General features: G+C 43.9%; 1 protein-coding gene across 2 annotated transcripts in view; it reads right to left on the reverse strand.

Moving 5' to 3' along the window:
• Nucleotides 1-17858, reverse strand: part of Arhgap24 (Rho GTPase activating protein 24) — a 383238-nt gene that overhangs the window by 303901 nt on the left and 61479 nt on the right. For both annotated transcript variants that reach the window (NM_001393820.1, XM_039091823.2), the window contains exon 2: nt 9286-9482. In NM_001393820.1, coding sequence (NP_001380749.1) covers nt 9286-9462 — 177 coding nt within the window. In that variant the 5' untranslated portion in view covers nt 9463-9482. The remainder of the gene's footprint in view (nt 1-9285; nt 9483-17858) is intronic.

Below are 17858 nucleotides of genomic sequence, written 5' to 3' on the forward strand. Positions count from 1 at the left end.
ACAAGCCAGTAAAACAGGCATATGCTGGAGTAGGTATGAAGGGATACAGATGAACTTTAAACTGAATAAGAGACTTGGATTCTAGATTAAAATTTCACAATTAAACTAGCCAGAGTGGTTCCTCAGACTTGGACATAATTAGCATATGACAGCAACTCCGCTCCTAAAAGAGATGAAATCATTTATGTTCACATACAAAGAGCTGTACATAAATGTTCATAACAGAATTATTCATAATAGCTAAGAAGAAAAATAGCTCAACGGCCCATCCCCTGTCAAACAAATTAAAGTGTGGTATGCTGACACAAGAGCGCATTCTTAGGCAACAAAAAATAAATAAATAAATAAATATATTACATGAAATGGATGAGCCTCAAAAATAAACTACATATCATACACCAAAATCCAAAACCCAAGAGCAAGAACTTCTGCTTTAAGGCTTTTTTTTTTCCAATACATAAACAGTTTTCAAATTTATAATGTATGTAATTATGATTAATTGTCCCTGGGTTAAGGAACACACAGCAGCGGTTCTGGGAAAGTGGATGGAGGCTGGATTTACACGGGATAAAGCTAGAGCCAGGCAGAACAACTGGCAGTAGAAACCTCAAAGAGAAGTTGCAAAGGGCAGTGAAATGCAGGAGGAAGCCCCGCCCCCCCGCCACCCAGAATATAAACATTCAGAGGAAATCACCACCCTCTCACTTCCTGTTCTTACTTCTGCCCCTGCTAGGAGCCTAAGGTAAAATGCTGACGTCTCTGCTAATGAGACAGCAAAAACATGGACGGTTGGGCTCCATATGTTGACTTGCGCCATGAGCAGGAGAGCTTTCAGCCACGAATGAAAGGGATGGATCTCAAGGGGGATCCGACTCCTGCAGCTTCCTTCCGGATTGGTGCCGATACATCTGTGCTACAGGAAACTAGAAAGCCAGGGCTTTCTTTCTCAGAAATTTTGCAAAGAGACTTCCTTAAGTCTTCTTGGATGCCATCAGGACCATGGTTTTTGGCAACTCTGAAGGAGCCCCACCATGATTTTAACAGGGAGAGCAGAGGATAGTGGTGAGCCCTGCTTTTGTTGGGAGAGCTGCCGGGATCTCCGTGTTGGCAATGCACGTCACCAATGAAACTGTGCCAGCTCTTGCTTGGAAATTAGCATGACCATGGCCGAGAAACTCCTTGTGAAGCTGAGACACATTAACCATCAAGTTAGTTTTCTTCATTATACGATTAATGAAGTGTATACTAGGGTTTCTAACTTCTCCCTGTGACAGGGCTCTCTGTCAAGAGAGGTTAGCGGTGGTGATGATGGTGGTGGTGGTGGTGATGATGATGGTGATGGTGGTGGTGGTGGTGATGATGATGGTGATGGTGGTGGTGGTGGTGATGATGATGGTGATGGTGGTGGTGGTGGTGGTGATGGTGGTATCAGTAGGACAATGGCTCAATAGTATGTATATATATATATATAACTTAATGAGACTAGGCACTGTGTTACATCCTAAAACACTTGAAGCTCACAATCTGTAAGGTAGATATTTTACAGAGGACCAGGACAAAATATGACAATTAATAGTTTACCCCAGGCCTGAGGCCACTGGGTAAGCCTCACAAGAATCCAGGCAGGATGATTAGAGAACCTCTCCACAAAGCAACTGAAGTCAACTGCTTGCTGGGCAAATGCCTAGAGTGGAGAAAACCAATTTACAGAACGTGAGGAGGAAGGAAATCCCCGTTTTCTAATCCTCTGCCTAACCATCTGTTTTAAGCTCAGTGTCCTTGGCTGCTCCCCATCAGGTAAGCTCTATGCATCTGACAGGTCACCTCAGTCCTTCCTCTGGAACCATAAACTGAAGTGAAGCCTTCCTTCTCTAACTTACATCTGGTCATGGGATTTATCGTGGCCACACAGAAGTGACTACCACAGTGATCCAGTGCATCTAAGTAAGGGCATGTGAGCAATCAAGGACCGGTATACTCTTATCCAGCTATGCAGCAATCCTCTTATTTCCCTTCCTGGACTGCTGTGGGGGAAAGGACGCCATGTTGGATTTGGAAGCAAAAGTTAAGAAGTGCAAAAGAACTGGCAGCGTGAGCATGCAAAGTGCTTCTGGAAGCAGATTTCTCTCACCTGCTCAGACCTTTACCAAGAAAGTAATAAGTGCATGTATGCACACATGCATACACAGAGACATAGACACTCACAGAGACACAGACAGACACACACAGTCACACACATACACAGACAGACAGACAGATGCAGACAGACAGACAGACACACACAGAGACACAGACAGGCAGACAGACAGACGCAGACAGACAGACATAGACACTCCCAGAGACACAGACAGACACACACTATCACACACACAGTCATGCACACACAGTCACACACACAGTCACACACACACAGACACACACAGTCACACACATACACAGAGACACACACAGACAGACAGACATAGACAGGCAGACAGACACAGACACACACAGAGACACAGACAGACATACACACAGACAGTCACACACATACACAGAGACACACACAGACAGACACACACAGACAGACACAGACACACACAGAGACACAGACAGACACACACACACACAGTCACACACATACACAGAGACACACACAGACAGACAGACATATGAACTCACACACACACAGACACACACACACACAGACACAGAGACACAGACAGACAAACAGATACACACACACAGTCTCTCACACACAGCCACACACATAGTCACACATACACAGTTACACACACACAGTCACACACACAGGCAGACACACAGACACACACAGACAAACACACACAGAGACACACAGACAGACACACACATGCGCGCGCACACACAGAGACACAGATAGACAGACAGACATACACACACACACACACACACACACACACACACACATACTCCACCTGTACGTTCTGTCTCCTATAGAATGTCTGTCCATACACTAGATACTAGAAACCAATGCTTTGAGTTTAGATATGATCAATGACATGAATAGCCTGGATATTATCTGTAAAGGAAACTCCCACAAGGACAATCAGTGCTGCGTTTCTGTTTATGACATGTGAGGGCATTGTGAAATCACCCACCAAAATCTCTCATCTCTTCTCCATTGCTCAGCCCTCGGCCTAAGACCATGTGTACGTTAGTCTACTTTAACCCTCATCGGACAAGAAAAGCACATTAAAACTCGCACTATGTAGTCATTGTCCCAATGTGTCACCATCTGTCAGCAGATAACTAAAGTTCAAAACAAATTATTTTACTCCAAAATCATTTGGTCCTGTGCAAAAAATACTACACTTTGCACAAAGAGGTAAGCAAGGAGAAGTAACTGAACTGTGGACTAAAATGACTCGAATTAATCACATTTCCTATCTCTTGATAAACAATTTCTATAAAACCCCAAAGAATCCTTAAAACCTCGTGAAGACACACAATACTATTCTATGTTTCTCTTTAAGCACCGAATGCCTCAGATGCCGTACCCAAGTCTCTTGTGTGTCTTAGATCTATGAGTGAAATTCGTTTCTCACTTTTGCACTATTACTTTAAGCACTAAGCTGTGGCTCCGGCTTTTTTGGATTCCTATTTTGTAACAAGGAACAGAAAGTGCCTGAGAGGTTTCTGGATTTCACGAACTCATAAGTTTGATTAAGTATAAAATTAGACTTTGCTCTTTAATCAGCAATCAATTCTGCACATTTGGAGGTCAGCCCTCAGGTTACAATAGTCAGCAGCGACTTGTACTCTGAGTTAGGACAATCCATTGTGATCCAATATAATGTCATTGTCATTGGACCCAGAAAAAAAACACATTCCCCACACATGCGGATCAATATCTGTGGTGGAAAGCCTAAACTATATTAATTGGGTTGGTGCCTGTCTGGCTTTTGGCCATTTTCTCAGAAGTCTCACACTAGATTCTAAAAATCAATGCTTCCCGCTGCCCTTGTAGCATAGAAGTGTGCTGGGGGAATTCACCAGCATGGCTCAAGGCAAAACTTAGTTTTTATTTAAGTTATAGTAGACTTCAAGAAAGAAGACAGATTGTCCCATAGGATCATTAACATACCCATGGCACTGCCTCTTTGAGAAATAGTTATACCCATGTCAAATAGGTAGAACGAAAGCCTTAGCTGTTGACTGCTTTTTAATTTTTGTGTTTTTATCTTACGTGCATTAGTATTTTGCCTGCATGCATGTATGTGTCCCAAATGCATGCCTGGTTCCTTGGAACCAGACTTACAGTCATGACCTGCCACGTGGGCGTTAGAAACTGAACCTGGGTCTTTTTCTAAATGCATCAAGTGCTCTTAACCACTGAGTCAGCTCTCTAGCCCTGTCATAATCATTAATGAGAGACGTCCAAGTGAATATCTTCATGAATTTGGTTTAAATCTGTTTGAAACATCCTTGAAAAGTGATTGTTCTAAAGCTTAGGAGTGCACAGTGAGGGAAAAAGTATTTTTATAATCTTCCATATAGTTAATTTTAAAGTTTTTTTCCTCCATAGGTAGATATTACTTTACTGTAAGATTAAATTTTTGAAATAGGAAATAAATCTCAAAATCTGGAAAAACATAGCTATATAAAATGCTGCTAGCATTAGCCTATGCATGATAAGATGGTAGGGACATAAATACCCTCATGGATCAATCACTTTTCTGTATTTTTTCCCTCCAGAAACAACCAAGCTCTACCGTACAGTTTTCAACCGTGTGCAAATAAAGTTTGCCCCTGCATTCCTTTGCAGCCAGTTGGTCCTCAACAGTTAACATCCTAATGAACAGTTCATCCTAATGAGCGAAAATTGCAAGGTTAATTATCCATTTTTAGAAAAGTAACATGTAATAAAGATATTTAGTTTTGTGTATTTTTAACTTGAATAGGTACGTTATTCCTTTTGTGGTGAGCTTCTAATGTGCTGACTGAAAGCCTTAGGGCCATTAAGTCACTGTCAGCCACACCTAGAAAATGGTGACCCTGAAACAAATCCACCTTCTACTGAAGAAGGAAACACAGGAGACTTCTGAAGTCCCCCAACTTGGACAGGTGGTTGGGCATCTGGGAAGCCACGCTTGATGAGGAAGAGAATAAAATGATGCTCTGTCCACTTAATCAAGACCACGATAACAGTAAATCAGATGTACATCAAGTTCTGAGAGATGAAAGTTGAGGATAGGAATGGAAGATAAACCTAATTGGGAAAATTGGGTCATTGATAGGCTGTCAATATATTGGGAGAGGACTGTCAAGATTTCATTCAAAGATACACACAGGATTGGGTGGTTTGTCTGGAAATTGATTCCCACTGTCCAGAGGGAAATCCAGTCTCTACAGAGAACACAGAATCCTTTGCACATGACCCCATCTATCTCTCTCAATCTCTTGCCCTCTCTCCACACTTACAAACATGGAGCTGCTATTGTCTGAGTGTGAAATGTCCCCACAAACCAAGAATGATGGCATATGCCTGTATTGTGGGCACTTGGGATTTTAAGACAAGGGAATACCAATCGATAATTATCCAAGATGACACAGCAAGTTCAAGGTCAGGCTAGGTGACATGAAATCCTGACTAGAATAATATAAGACAAAACAAAAAAATATCCCCACAAATTCATGTACTTGAACACTTGGTCCACTGCTGTGTTGCTTTGGAGGTCTGTAGAAGCTTTGGGTGTGGCTTACCTAACACTTCTGGGTCCTGTCTGAGCTCTTTGCTTCCTGTCTGCCCATGGGGTGAGACTAGCCACCTGGCTCTTCCAATGCTGTAAATTGGAGCTGGTCTCCTGCAATGATACACTATGCTCTTTAAAGTTGGGAGTCAAAACACAGGAAGAACAAGGACATCTTGTTGGAAGAATGAAGTTGAATATAAATAATCAAGAACCAGTTCTGGGGAAAGGTCAGTCCAGAGAAAAATTGAGGACCAGTGGGAGAGCCAAGGCTGAGCTGAGGAGCAAGGAACTCTGGGATTTGCACTTCTTGTCTAGCTGCTCATCAGCAACATCCGTTTGGTTTGTAAACACAGACGTACAAATACATAGTTTTCCCATCATAACATTTGCGAGGATTTTTTTCATTTAAGTCTTTAAGACCTATTGTTAATTTGGCCTGGAGATACAAGTCTGTAAGTCCAGCTACTTAGAAAGCTGAGGCAGAAGGATTACAGGTTCAAGGCCTTCCTGAGTTACAGGTTAAATTCAAAGTCAATCTGGGTAACTTAGGACACTGCATTTCAAATTACATGTGTGTTCATATGTATATGTGTGTATGTGTGCACATGTGTATGTGTGTGTGTGTGTGTGACAGGGGGAGAGAGAGAGAGAGGTGGAGGAGGAGGAGGAGGAAGAGGAGGAGGAGGAGGAAGAAGAGGAGGGGGAGGAGGAGGAGGAGGAGGGAGAGGAATGTAGAGAGCAAGATGGACTGAGTGACCCAGGAATTTAGCTCAGTGGTAGAACACTTGCCTATGTGTTCAATTAAAAAGTTAAAACCCTATTGTAGACCTCACAAGAATGTTTAAATGTCATTAACCCTTCATTCTTTTAAATGGGAGTACAATTCTGAGCTGAGATAATTAATTAGTGTGGTAGAGAATAGGCCTGGCCCACTCTGCAAGATACTGAAGAAGAAACACAATGAATGCTCTTACCCAGCTGTTAAACCTATGAACCACAACAATAGCCAGAAGAGCAAGTGAGTTCTCTGCTTGCTCCCTAATGACTTATTTCCATCATAGACAATGCCGGGAGAAATCACGTAGTTTGGATCCCTTCCAGTGAACTGTCTAGTCCTTCCAATGTCTTGTCAGAGAAGCATCTTGGAAATTGGACACTGGCTCTTAACCCATAGTTCAGTGATAGTCAATGTAATCCTCCCCATCAGGGTTTTCATGTTGGATGTCCCATGTTCTACTGTTTGCATATTAACATGGTCCTTCCTCTAAATTTGGTACATGACTCTACACTCAAAACGATGTGTTAGTCTGAATGTCACATGGTGTGAAGCAAGCTATGCAACTAGAAGGAGCTCTGGAGAGTGACGTAAGAAAGGACACACAGCCCCAACAAACATCTGGGAATGAGTTCCACATTCCCCACAGATTGGTCAGGACAAATCACAGACAGATCTGTGCTACTGTTAGACCACCAGCATGAAGCACTCTCATTCACTGACCCAGACAGAGGTCTTTGGTCCAGGCTCCACGAACCTGGACATTCCTAGAGTTAAATCACGCCAACATTTCCACATAGGGCAAACTACATCCTAAACGTTCTCTTCTTCATGCTAAAAAAAATAGAGCTAATAATTTTATAATCATAATACAATATAAAGTCAGTGTTATTTGAAGTATTTCACTGGATAGTAAATAGCATAAATATTTGTAGACGAGGGACTACCCCAATTGTTATTGGAGAGACATCATCCATTGGAACCGTTGCATAGACCCAGATCCGAACACTAGATGGAGACAAGGGAACCCCAACGAAGGAGGGAAGGTTTGCAGGACTCAGAGGTGTCCAAGGCACCACAAGAACACAGCTCACAGAATCAACTAAGCAGGGCTCCCTTGTAGGAGCCACAGAGACTGAACCGACACTCGGGGAGCATGCATGGGTCTCAGCTAGGTTCTTTGCATGTGTGTTATGGTTGCATAGCTAGTTGTTCTTGTGGAATTTCTTACAGCACAAGGAGGGTGCTGCCTCTGATTCTTTTGCCTGCCTTTCCTCACACTGGGTTGCCTCATTCACGCTTAATATGAGGGTGTGTGTCTAGTCTTACTGTAACACGTTATTCTGTGTTCTATTGGGATCCTTGAGAGGCCTGGTCTTTTTTTCTGAAGAGAAACAGAGAAAGAGTGGATCAGGGGAAAAGGGGAGGTGGAAAACTGCTATTGGGATGTAACATACAAGAGAAGAATAAAACACAAATAAAAATAGAACAGATAAGAGATGACTATGAGGTTTTACTGATAATGTAATTTTTGAGATATTCACACATGAATATTGTATTTGTAGTATCCTGGTCCCTCCTCCCAAGTACGTGAGCTACTCTTCTGGAAATTGCATGCATAAAATATCACATCAGAGTAAGACCTGCCTAACTGCAATACCAGTTGATGTGACAATGTGGAGGAGGAAACTCCATGAGGTCCCACTCCCAGATGAAGAGCTATAGGTGGTCACCACCTGAGAGAGGTAGAAACAGTTTTTTCAAGGAGAAACTTCCATATAGCGTGTCCAGTCTCAAGTGGTCGTCATCCCTAAACATATGTACATACAAGCAGTACCAATAGGTGTGTATACATATATGTGTGTGTGTATACATAAAGATAGATAGATAAATAAAATAGCTATATAAACAATGAGCATTTTAGAAGACAGTAACGTAAGTCATAACTCTGGCAAATACTCAAAAGTTAGTAGCAATCTCAAATAAATGACTGGGGTTTAAAGCATGAACTTACAGTGTTTTGTGTAATTGAATTACAGGGATGAGAATCCTGTGAAATTATCATGCTTTGTGAACATGACACACTAAAACCGAGTTCTGATTCAAATTCCTAGTTAGGACCTTGAACTTTGAACTTTGAACTCAAGAGGAAGTGGCCTCAGGGACATGCTATTACTTCTCTCATTTCTATGTCCCACTCTGTGGACAAAGGATGTGGGAAGGCCACAGTAATGAGGCCTCTCTTTGTTGATAAGCAATGACTGTGGCTGGGAAAACTCAAGATCGATTCCTTTCTTTCTTTCTTTCTCTCTTTCTTTCTTTCTTTCTTTTCATTTCTTTTCTTTCTTTCTTTCTAGTTATAGTCTTGAAACTTGTGGCCAAGAACACAAGGAAATAAATGACCACTAAGGAACCACAGAGAACATAGAAACTATCCCCCGAGGAGTGTGGCTATGTATGGAGTGTCCCTTAAAAATATAGATTTTCAACTTATTCCCAAGGGGAAAAATGAAGAGCTGCCTTGGCTATGAGCTCTGTCCCCTAATAATAGATAATACTATTTTCTCATGAAGTAAGTTTGCCTGAGGGATTCAGACATTCTGTCCCTTCAAAATTAACATTAGACCACTGTAATTTGCCCCGGAGTCTCAATTAGCTAGTTCGTCATGTCCAAATGTAAGCAAACCATGGAGGAGAAGGAGACAAGATGCCTGTGAAGAGATACCGTGGGGAGACGGAGACCCCTCAGTCCCCTTCAACTGTAGGGATCCCTGAGGACTTTTTTCTCCTACTTACCAAGGGCTTGGTTTCGTCTTCGTCTTTGAAGTAATGAAGCTGGTCCCCCTTGAGCACAAACCAGCGTGTATGCCAAGTCTTGACAAAGCCTCCTTGCTTCCTCAGCCACCCACACTTGGTGGCATTCTGCCGCCCTTGGCTGTGGGGATTCTCTGTGGAGTCACAATTTTCCTCCATTCTCAAGCTGATGGATTTCCCTATGTAGAAACAAAAGGAAAGAAAAAGGATAAGGTGTTCTGTCGCCACTGTTCTTAAGGAGAGAGGGGGGAGAGGAGGAGAGGGGGAGGGGAAAGAGAGAGAGAGAGAGAGAGAGAGAGAGAGAGAGAGAGAGGAAGAAGAGAGAAGGAGGAGGAAGAAAGGAGAGAGAAGAAAAAAGAAAATGAAGGGAGGGAGGGAGAGAGAGAGAGAGAGAGAGAGAGAGAGAGAGAGAGAGAGTGTGTGTCACAGAGAGTCACAGGAGGGCTGAAACATGCATATTGATTCACTGACTGGACGTCTAGAGGCTGGCCACATACCTGCCAAGGGTATGCCCAAAGGGAGAGAGCGTGCTGTACTTGCCTGCCTTCTTAAGGGAGCTGGGGGCTAAGAACCCTTTCCTCCTGAGTAGAGCTGCAGAGTGGGAAATTTCTGGAGGATCCAGCAATGAAAACCGAGCAATCAGCACCTAGGCCCATGAGCCTGCTGTGCAGTGCTGAGGCCCTGCGTGTGCAGGCCTGGCTTGTGGTTACCTGAGCAAGCACAATTCCCACACATGTTAAAGCTTAGGGCGACTATTTTTAAGACCTCACTGGAAGACGCTTGTTTTGCACATGTGGAAATCTCTTAAGATGACATTCTCTGCCTCCTCCAGAGTTTCAACCAGAGGGTTTCCTCTGCCGAGGAGCTGTGCAGCTGAGGACGCTTAGGAGCAACAAGAAAACAAAACAAACAAAAAATAGGAAATCTAAAAAGAACCTTCATGGTTAATTTCCTTTCCCCAACAGGCTCCCTCAATTGCAGGAATGGGGGACTATGGTCAACATCCAGGGTACACTGAGCATTATTTCAGACTGTGTACAAAGGAGAAAAAGGGTATCCACTCGACAGAGAGCGAAAACAAGCCATGGGCACCCAGAATCAGCAGCAGTTTTAGGAAGGCAGAAGAAATACAAGAGTGGGCAGGAGGTGGGCAGGAGGGAGGTGGGCAGGAGGTGGGCTTTTGGCTACAAGCATTTGTTCATGGAAATAGACCCTAGTAAATCCAGTAAATGTGGTGAAAAATTAATACATACAGCATATATATACATCATATATGTGATATGTATATGATATACATGCCATACATATATCATACACACACACACACATATATATATATACATATATATATATATATATATATATATATATATATATATATATATATATATATAAAGCTTCCTCCAGTCCCTTGCTAGTCTTTATTTCTAAGCATTTATTCAGGTAGTGGTGGGAAGTGTTAGCTCATCCCTGGTCTTCATATGAGGGTACAAGCAGAGAATCAACTCTTGGAACACAATCTATTCTTACTAAGGTATTTCCATGTTGCCTTTATTTTGATAATTCTGAGTTGTACTCAAAGATGAGAGCATCCTCATTCATTTTCACTACTCACTCTTCATCCGTCTGTTCTGTCCAGTGACAAGTCACATGGTGTTTGGGCCAGCCCTGCTCATCTGTGTCTCTTCCCTGGAGGTGACAGCTCCGACAGCCCTTAGCTGGGGTCCTTGAACTCCTTTGGGGTAATTCTTCCACTTAGTCGCAGCAGTGGTTTTGCCCCTGGGCTCTAATCTCTTTATTTGGGTCACTTTGGACATCTTCTAGCAGGCATCCTGATACCCCCAACCTTTCCTTCAGTCTCTCCTTCAAGCTACTGCATACTTTGGTTGGCTCGCTGGCGTAGTCTCGTGCTGTGTCTACAAGTACCCTTTCTATGGTGGAATTCCACAGTTGCTACCTTCTCCCTTCTGGGGTGCATACTGAAACCTTCCCCTCCAAGGGGCATTCCCATGGCAGAGACAGCTGACAGAGAGAACATTCTCTCCCTGTGTGTGCATGATTGGATCATGCCTGGTGTGTGATGTGAGTTCGTTATTCCCGGAGGGCAGGAACTTGCAACTCTTTTTCTTCCATAGCTCTTGACCTAGTGTAATGAGGCAGGCGAGCTCCATTCTACTTGAACTCTCTCCCACGTGTACGTGTGTGTGTGTGTGTGTGTGTGTGTGTGTGTGTGTAATTTAAAAAATAAGTATGTTCATTTATACCACTGTAAATTTTGTCTGCTGGTATTTAAATTACTGCAACATATACAATTTATTTCTTCACCATTCTGTTTTTTCTTTGACTGAACAACTTGTAAATTTAAATAAGACCATAAAATAAGCATTCCAACACACACACACACACACACACACACACACACACACACACACCTACAATGTATTACAGCCAAACAAATTCTTTCTTTGGGGCTCTTTTTAGGTTCCCTCTCAAATTCATGCATTTTATTAACTTAAAAAAATATTACATCTAAAGATTTCCAAGGTAATTAGCAAGCTCCCATCAATAATAAGGAAATACATGCAGCCAATTCCCTTTTCCTTCCTACTCTTTCTGACTTAGTGGAAAACGTGTGCCTGTGTCAAGACACAGTTTATGACCCTTCGTGCATCAGTTGCTTCTAAGTTTGCCTAAGCCAGGGCGAGTGCAGGGCCCACTGAACCCCTGGAAAAGCTGTAGCACGATTTCATAATACGTCATCTCAACAATGCTAATTATATTATTCAAACAAATGAAAATGATTTATTATAAACCTGGGGGGAAGGACGCCGTGCCTGCTGCTGTGTGGAAGAAAAACAAAATGCAACAAAACAAACTCGAGTCCTACAAAACTAACCAAGGTGTTTGTGGAGAAGTAGAGACATCTGGAGAAAAAGAATCAAGTCCTTTCTCCATCTTAAAATAAAGAGGAGGAGCCAGGTCATTTCTGTCTTGGGTCCCCCCAGTCCCTACAGTGTGTCATCATCGCTACAATTCTGTCCCTGTGAATTATCAGGTATCTGACCATGCTCCATACCTAGTGAACCATCCATCAGTCAATGTTTGATGCTGTGATCCACCTTGCGTTAGGGTCTTACGCCAGGTGCCTCAGGGTCTCCTCCCAGAACCCCATGATCTCAAAGCTGATCATGGTACATGACGCATTGATAACAAAACTGATCACTGATACCCAATCCTTCCTCAAATCCAAATATCAAATATCTGCAAACTCGAAGGAGCAGAGGCCCCATATCCTTCTAATTTGTCTACTGAGTTTCAGTCATCCTCTGCTGAGAAGACAGTTCTCACACGGCTGGAATTGTTTGCTTCTATTGCAAATCAACGCAGACACGTGCTCGCCAAACTTCATCCTTCCAAAAGCTGAGGAAAGCTGTGAGACATTTACATCAGGTAGGGACTCTACAGCTAAAACTTTTTTTTTCTTTTTCTTTTTTTCGGAGCTGGGGACCGAACCCAGGGCCTTGCATTTGCTAGGCAAGCGCTCTACCACTGAGCTAAATCCCCAACCCTACAGCTAAAACTTTTATCGACTTCGCACTATATGTGTTCTACAATCCAGTTTTCTCATGGTCCACAGGCTTTGAGACTACCAGGCTCCTATTAACTCGAACCTGATGTCCACTAACTCTTCCAATCCAACACATACACACCACACCACACACACACACACACACACACACACACACACACACACACACACCACATACACACAAACACCACATACATACAGACACATATCACATACACACACACACCACATACACACAAACACCACATACATACACACACATATCACATACACACACACACCACATACACACAAACACCACATACATACACACACATATCACATACACACACATCACATACACACACACCATACACACCACACACACACCATACACACCACACACACACCATACACACCACACACACCCACACACTACATACACACACCAAACACACACACACACACCACATCCAACACACACACCACATACACACACACCACATACACACAACACACACACACCCCACATATACATTCACACACACACCACACACATACACACACACACCACATACACACACATACACCACACCCACACACCTACCTACCACACATACATACACATACACACACACCAACACACACACAACCACACACACACTAACCACAGCAGATTTTTGTTTGTTTTTTGTTGTTATTTTTTTGTTTGTTTGTTTGGAACCTCTCAAGTTCCTTTATGCCTGCAGTCTTCACTTACATTAACCTGTCTCCAGATTTCTGCCTTTGGCTCTTCCCACAGCCTTTCACCTGAATCTCAGTCTAAACTCCACCTCTTCCAGTGGCTGCCTAGAATGACTACGAATTAGTTCAGCTCTTCATGTTCTCAGTCACCCAACAATGACCCCTCACCTGGCTTCTAAGCAGTTCCCTGAATTGCTAATTATTTCATGGATTTTTTTGTCTGTTTTCCTTACATGAGTTTTGTTTATTTGATTTTTTTCATTGTCTTTTTAACCCTGAATCCCAAAGGAACTATATGCTTCATGAGGTCAAGGCCCTGGCTTTGCTGACCTCAGCATCCCAGTGCCTTTCACAGTGCATACTAGGTCCTCCCTCAGTACACATCTTCTGAATGGAGGGAAGGTGCTACTTGTCCTAGCTTTGTTTTTATTGCTGTGATAAAAAAAAGAAAGGAAGGAAGGAAGGAAAGAAGGAAGGAAGGAAGGAAGGAAGGAAGGAAGGAAGGAAGGAAGAAAAAAGAAATATACACTGACCAGAAGCAACTTGCATGCTGGGGCTTAAGCTTTATGTCCCTACCACAAGAGGTTGCTGAAGGAAGTCAGGGCAGGAACCCAAGGCAGAAGCTTGGAGGCAGGAACTGAGGCAGAGGCTATGCAGGAACATTGTTCACTGGTTTGCTCAGCCTGCTTCCTTATACAACCCAAGAGCACTGCTCTGTGCCAGCACTGTCCAGAGTGAGCTAGGTTCTCCCACAGCTATCACCAATCATAAAGTGCCCCACAGGCTTCTCTATGGCAGCATCACCTCAACTGAGTTTCCTTCTTCCCACCTGACTCTCTCACTTAGGTCAAAATGACGAAAACAAAAAACCCTAAACTAGCACAATGTGTAACAATGTAACAATCACAACAGACTTTCTACAAAAGTAACTCTGGCTGCTTGTTCTTTTTCTATTAAATCCCTTAGCGGTAGTTGTACACTTTAGGAGCTTGCCCCCCCCACCCCCACCCCCGGCATGGGAGATTTCAGTTAGCATTCAGACACACCACACACTTCAATAACCTTGAATGCCCTTTAAAAACATAACAATAACAGCAAGAGCAACAGACTTCAGATAAAACATGACCCTGAAAATCTCACTTTCTAGCCTTGGTAGTAAATGCATGTACCCAGCCTGTCTAGCATCAGACCTCTAGCATCTATGTTCCTGTCCTCAGGGCACAACTGGATGTCCACTGGGCAGATCCTTTCCTTCACAGTCAGGATGTTGCAGCTGAGAGCGGCCTGAGGTGACCAAACAGAACCACCAACTGATCGACATCACACGGAAAGTGCTCCAACGACGTGGCTACCACTGATTCCCAGCTAAAGCAGAAAACAGAACTGACAACTTAGCTGGCATTTCCCTGTCACTCTTGGGAACAGCCCTGATGATGGCTGCCCTGTCGCGTCCTACCTGACGATGCTCCATCATTTAATTACCTTAATCATTTTATCAATAACTGTCCATTATTGCCCGGTGGCTGACGATTTTGTATCTACTAATATAGTGATTCTTTGGTAAGCAGAGGAACTAGGATCACATAGTGTGATCAAAAGGGAATTCATTCTCCTAACAGAATTCCCCAGACTCAGAGCACAGGTGCACGCGAGTGTGCGCGCACGCGCGCGCGCGCGCGCGCGCGCACACACACACACACACACACACACACACACACATACAGGGACTTAAACTGGTGACTTCATTCCAACAGAGGATACATTTACAAAACTGCATATAAATAGGATGCCAGATGCCACAGAGTTGCAATATATCCCAGTTTAGTCACAGATTCAATGGCGCATGTCCAGGAAATAGAAGGAGAGACGCAAGGAAGGAACAGAAGTAGGGGAGAAGGAGAGAGAGAATAATTGGGAAGCACCAGCAATCCCACAGGGACAGCCTGCTCTCCACTCTGTACTTGAGGGCAGCAGCCGCGTGAAGTGCAGGCTGCAGCCTCTGAGGCGTGGCCAGGCTGTAAAGAGATGGCTGGCTCACAGCGCAAGTGGGAGCTCCGGAATCTGAATGTCCAGGATCCCAAGCCTCATGATCCTCAGCAGAAACGAATGACTCCTGTGGGCCAGACAGTCCATGGCCTCTCCTGGGAGAAAGTGAAAATTGCCAATGTTGGAAAAACACTGCAATTAGCAAAGTGTTTTGGGGGGGAGGGGCTTTCCAGAGTAGTTTTGGTCGCATCCAACTCTCCCCGTTGTCAGAGATGGGGAAGGCATCGTAACCACACTTCTTGTGCAAAGGCACACAGTAGGAGATCACGGATAACCAATATTTAACTCCGCTGTCTTGGTTGCTAAAAAACAACGGAAGCAGAACTCACTGTGTTTTGTGGGTGTTGGTAACATGCTCTTTTGTCAAGCATCTTACTGATATTTTAACGGCTGCATTTCCAGTCCAACACACAGCCCACCTGTACAGTTCACACTATAAAAACATACTCGCAAAACTAGAAATAATCTACAGGACCCAGGCATGCCTTTGTGGATGGATACACTCGAGCAAAGGGCTTGTGAGACTTGGTGGTCCCTAGAACTCTGAGGGAGTAGCTGGGATTTAAACCAAGACTATAGTGCTCTACGGTAGCTTGTGAGCAGACAGCCCCAAGTGTACCAGCCTCGCCCAAATGTCTGAATGTCACATGGTCATGGCTTTTCGCCACTTCCCCTTAGAGCGTGGTCTTCGCTAAGGAAATCTTCTAGAACATTCTCCACGGTCTTACACGTTAGCCAGTGGCTAATCATGAGGGAATAGTAAGCTAGCCTCTTTGCGTCTAGGTGGCTCAAGCGTACATAAAGGGGGAGGTTTGGCTGTGTTGCATCTTCAGGAGAAGAGGAGGGGACAGGCTCGTCTGAAGAGATCTGTGGTTTGTTTTGTCCTTCTACTGAACTTGGGAGGTGTCCATCTTGTAACAGGTGAGCCATGACTGGAATTACAGCACACAGTGTTGTACAGTAAACCAAAGCTTCCCCACTACATCAGGCCAAAGCTGGTTTATCGTTAACTCCACTGCCCTTCCCTCCCCTGCTTCCTTAGCCCTCCTTCCTGTGAGAGCCCTCCCTAGAAACCGCTTGGCTGTTGATCAGCTCAGACTCTAGATTCAAGCGCTGCAGCTCTTAGCACCCTCGCTTCCGGTTCTACTCTCCTTCCCGGCCACAGTTGTTCAACACAGATGTCACTGCCCATCCTAGGAAGGCTTGCTATAGTTTCCTGCCTCTCTCCATGACCCAGCCAAGCTATCCGACTGCTCAGTTTCTTAGGGATACCAGGAACAAGAGGGTGAACTGCCAGTATAACCTCGGGAGCCATGAAAGGTCAGCTGAAAACAAAGGCAAGACAGAAATAGGCTACCAAGGAGTGCGTGTGTGAATGGGAACAGAGCCATGAGTGTCAGAAGATATTACAGCCAGAGCGAGAGGAGGTGCCTCCATTAGCAGTCTTTGCCTTTGGAGGACAGACAGATAGCATCTCTCAATACTTGGGGTGGGAGTGTGCTGGAAATTCAGCTCAGGTATGACAGTATGAGGAGGTGGGGGATCCCTTCAGAGGAGGTATTTAGGTCACTGGGATTCACTGTTATCCTCGGAAAGAGCTAATGTAGCTATCCCTGGATAATTCTAAAGACAGCAGGTTTCTATTGCTAGAGAAGGTCATGCCAATGAGTCTCTCAGCTTCCTGTCTGGCCGGATCTTGTTTGCTCCTCTCTGAATGTGCTCCTACAGTTGTGAGGCCTTCCCACATGAGGTCCTGGCCAGAGATCCATGAGGCTGCTCACCTCAGACTTCTAGCCTCTGTCAACAGGAATTAACAAAATTCTCCCTTATAAATAATCTAGGCTCAGGAATTTTGCTTTAGAAATAGAAAGCAAGGTAGTATAATGTGATTATAGTTTTCCCTAAATAGAATGTCCTCCCCACAACCCCCTTTTACACATACACAGATACACACACACACACACACAGACACACACACACACACGCACACACACACATACACACACACACATACACACTCATATGAAGATAGAGCAACACCTTAGATTTTTAGACTTTACAACCCCAGACCTCTCACATCTCTTCCTAAATTATTATACTGGCTTTCTGTCTGCTCACAGAGTCCATTCCTACTGCAACAGCGTTATACATTCAATCCTTGACAGCAGGATTTCCTTTTAGAAAACAGATCGGGTCA

This window comes from Rattus norvegicus, chromosome 14, assembly GCF_036323735.1.
Source record: "Rattus norvegicus strain BN/NHsdMcwi chromosome 14, GRCr8, whole genome shotgun sequence".
Classification (NCBI taxonomy): Eukaryota; Metazoa; Chordata; class Mammalia; order Rodentia; family Muridae; genus Rattus; species Rattus norvegicus.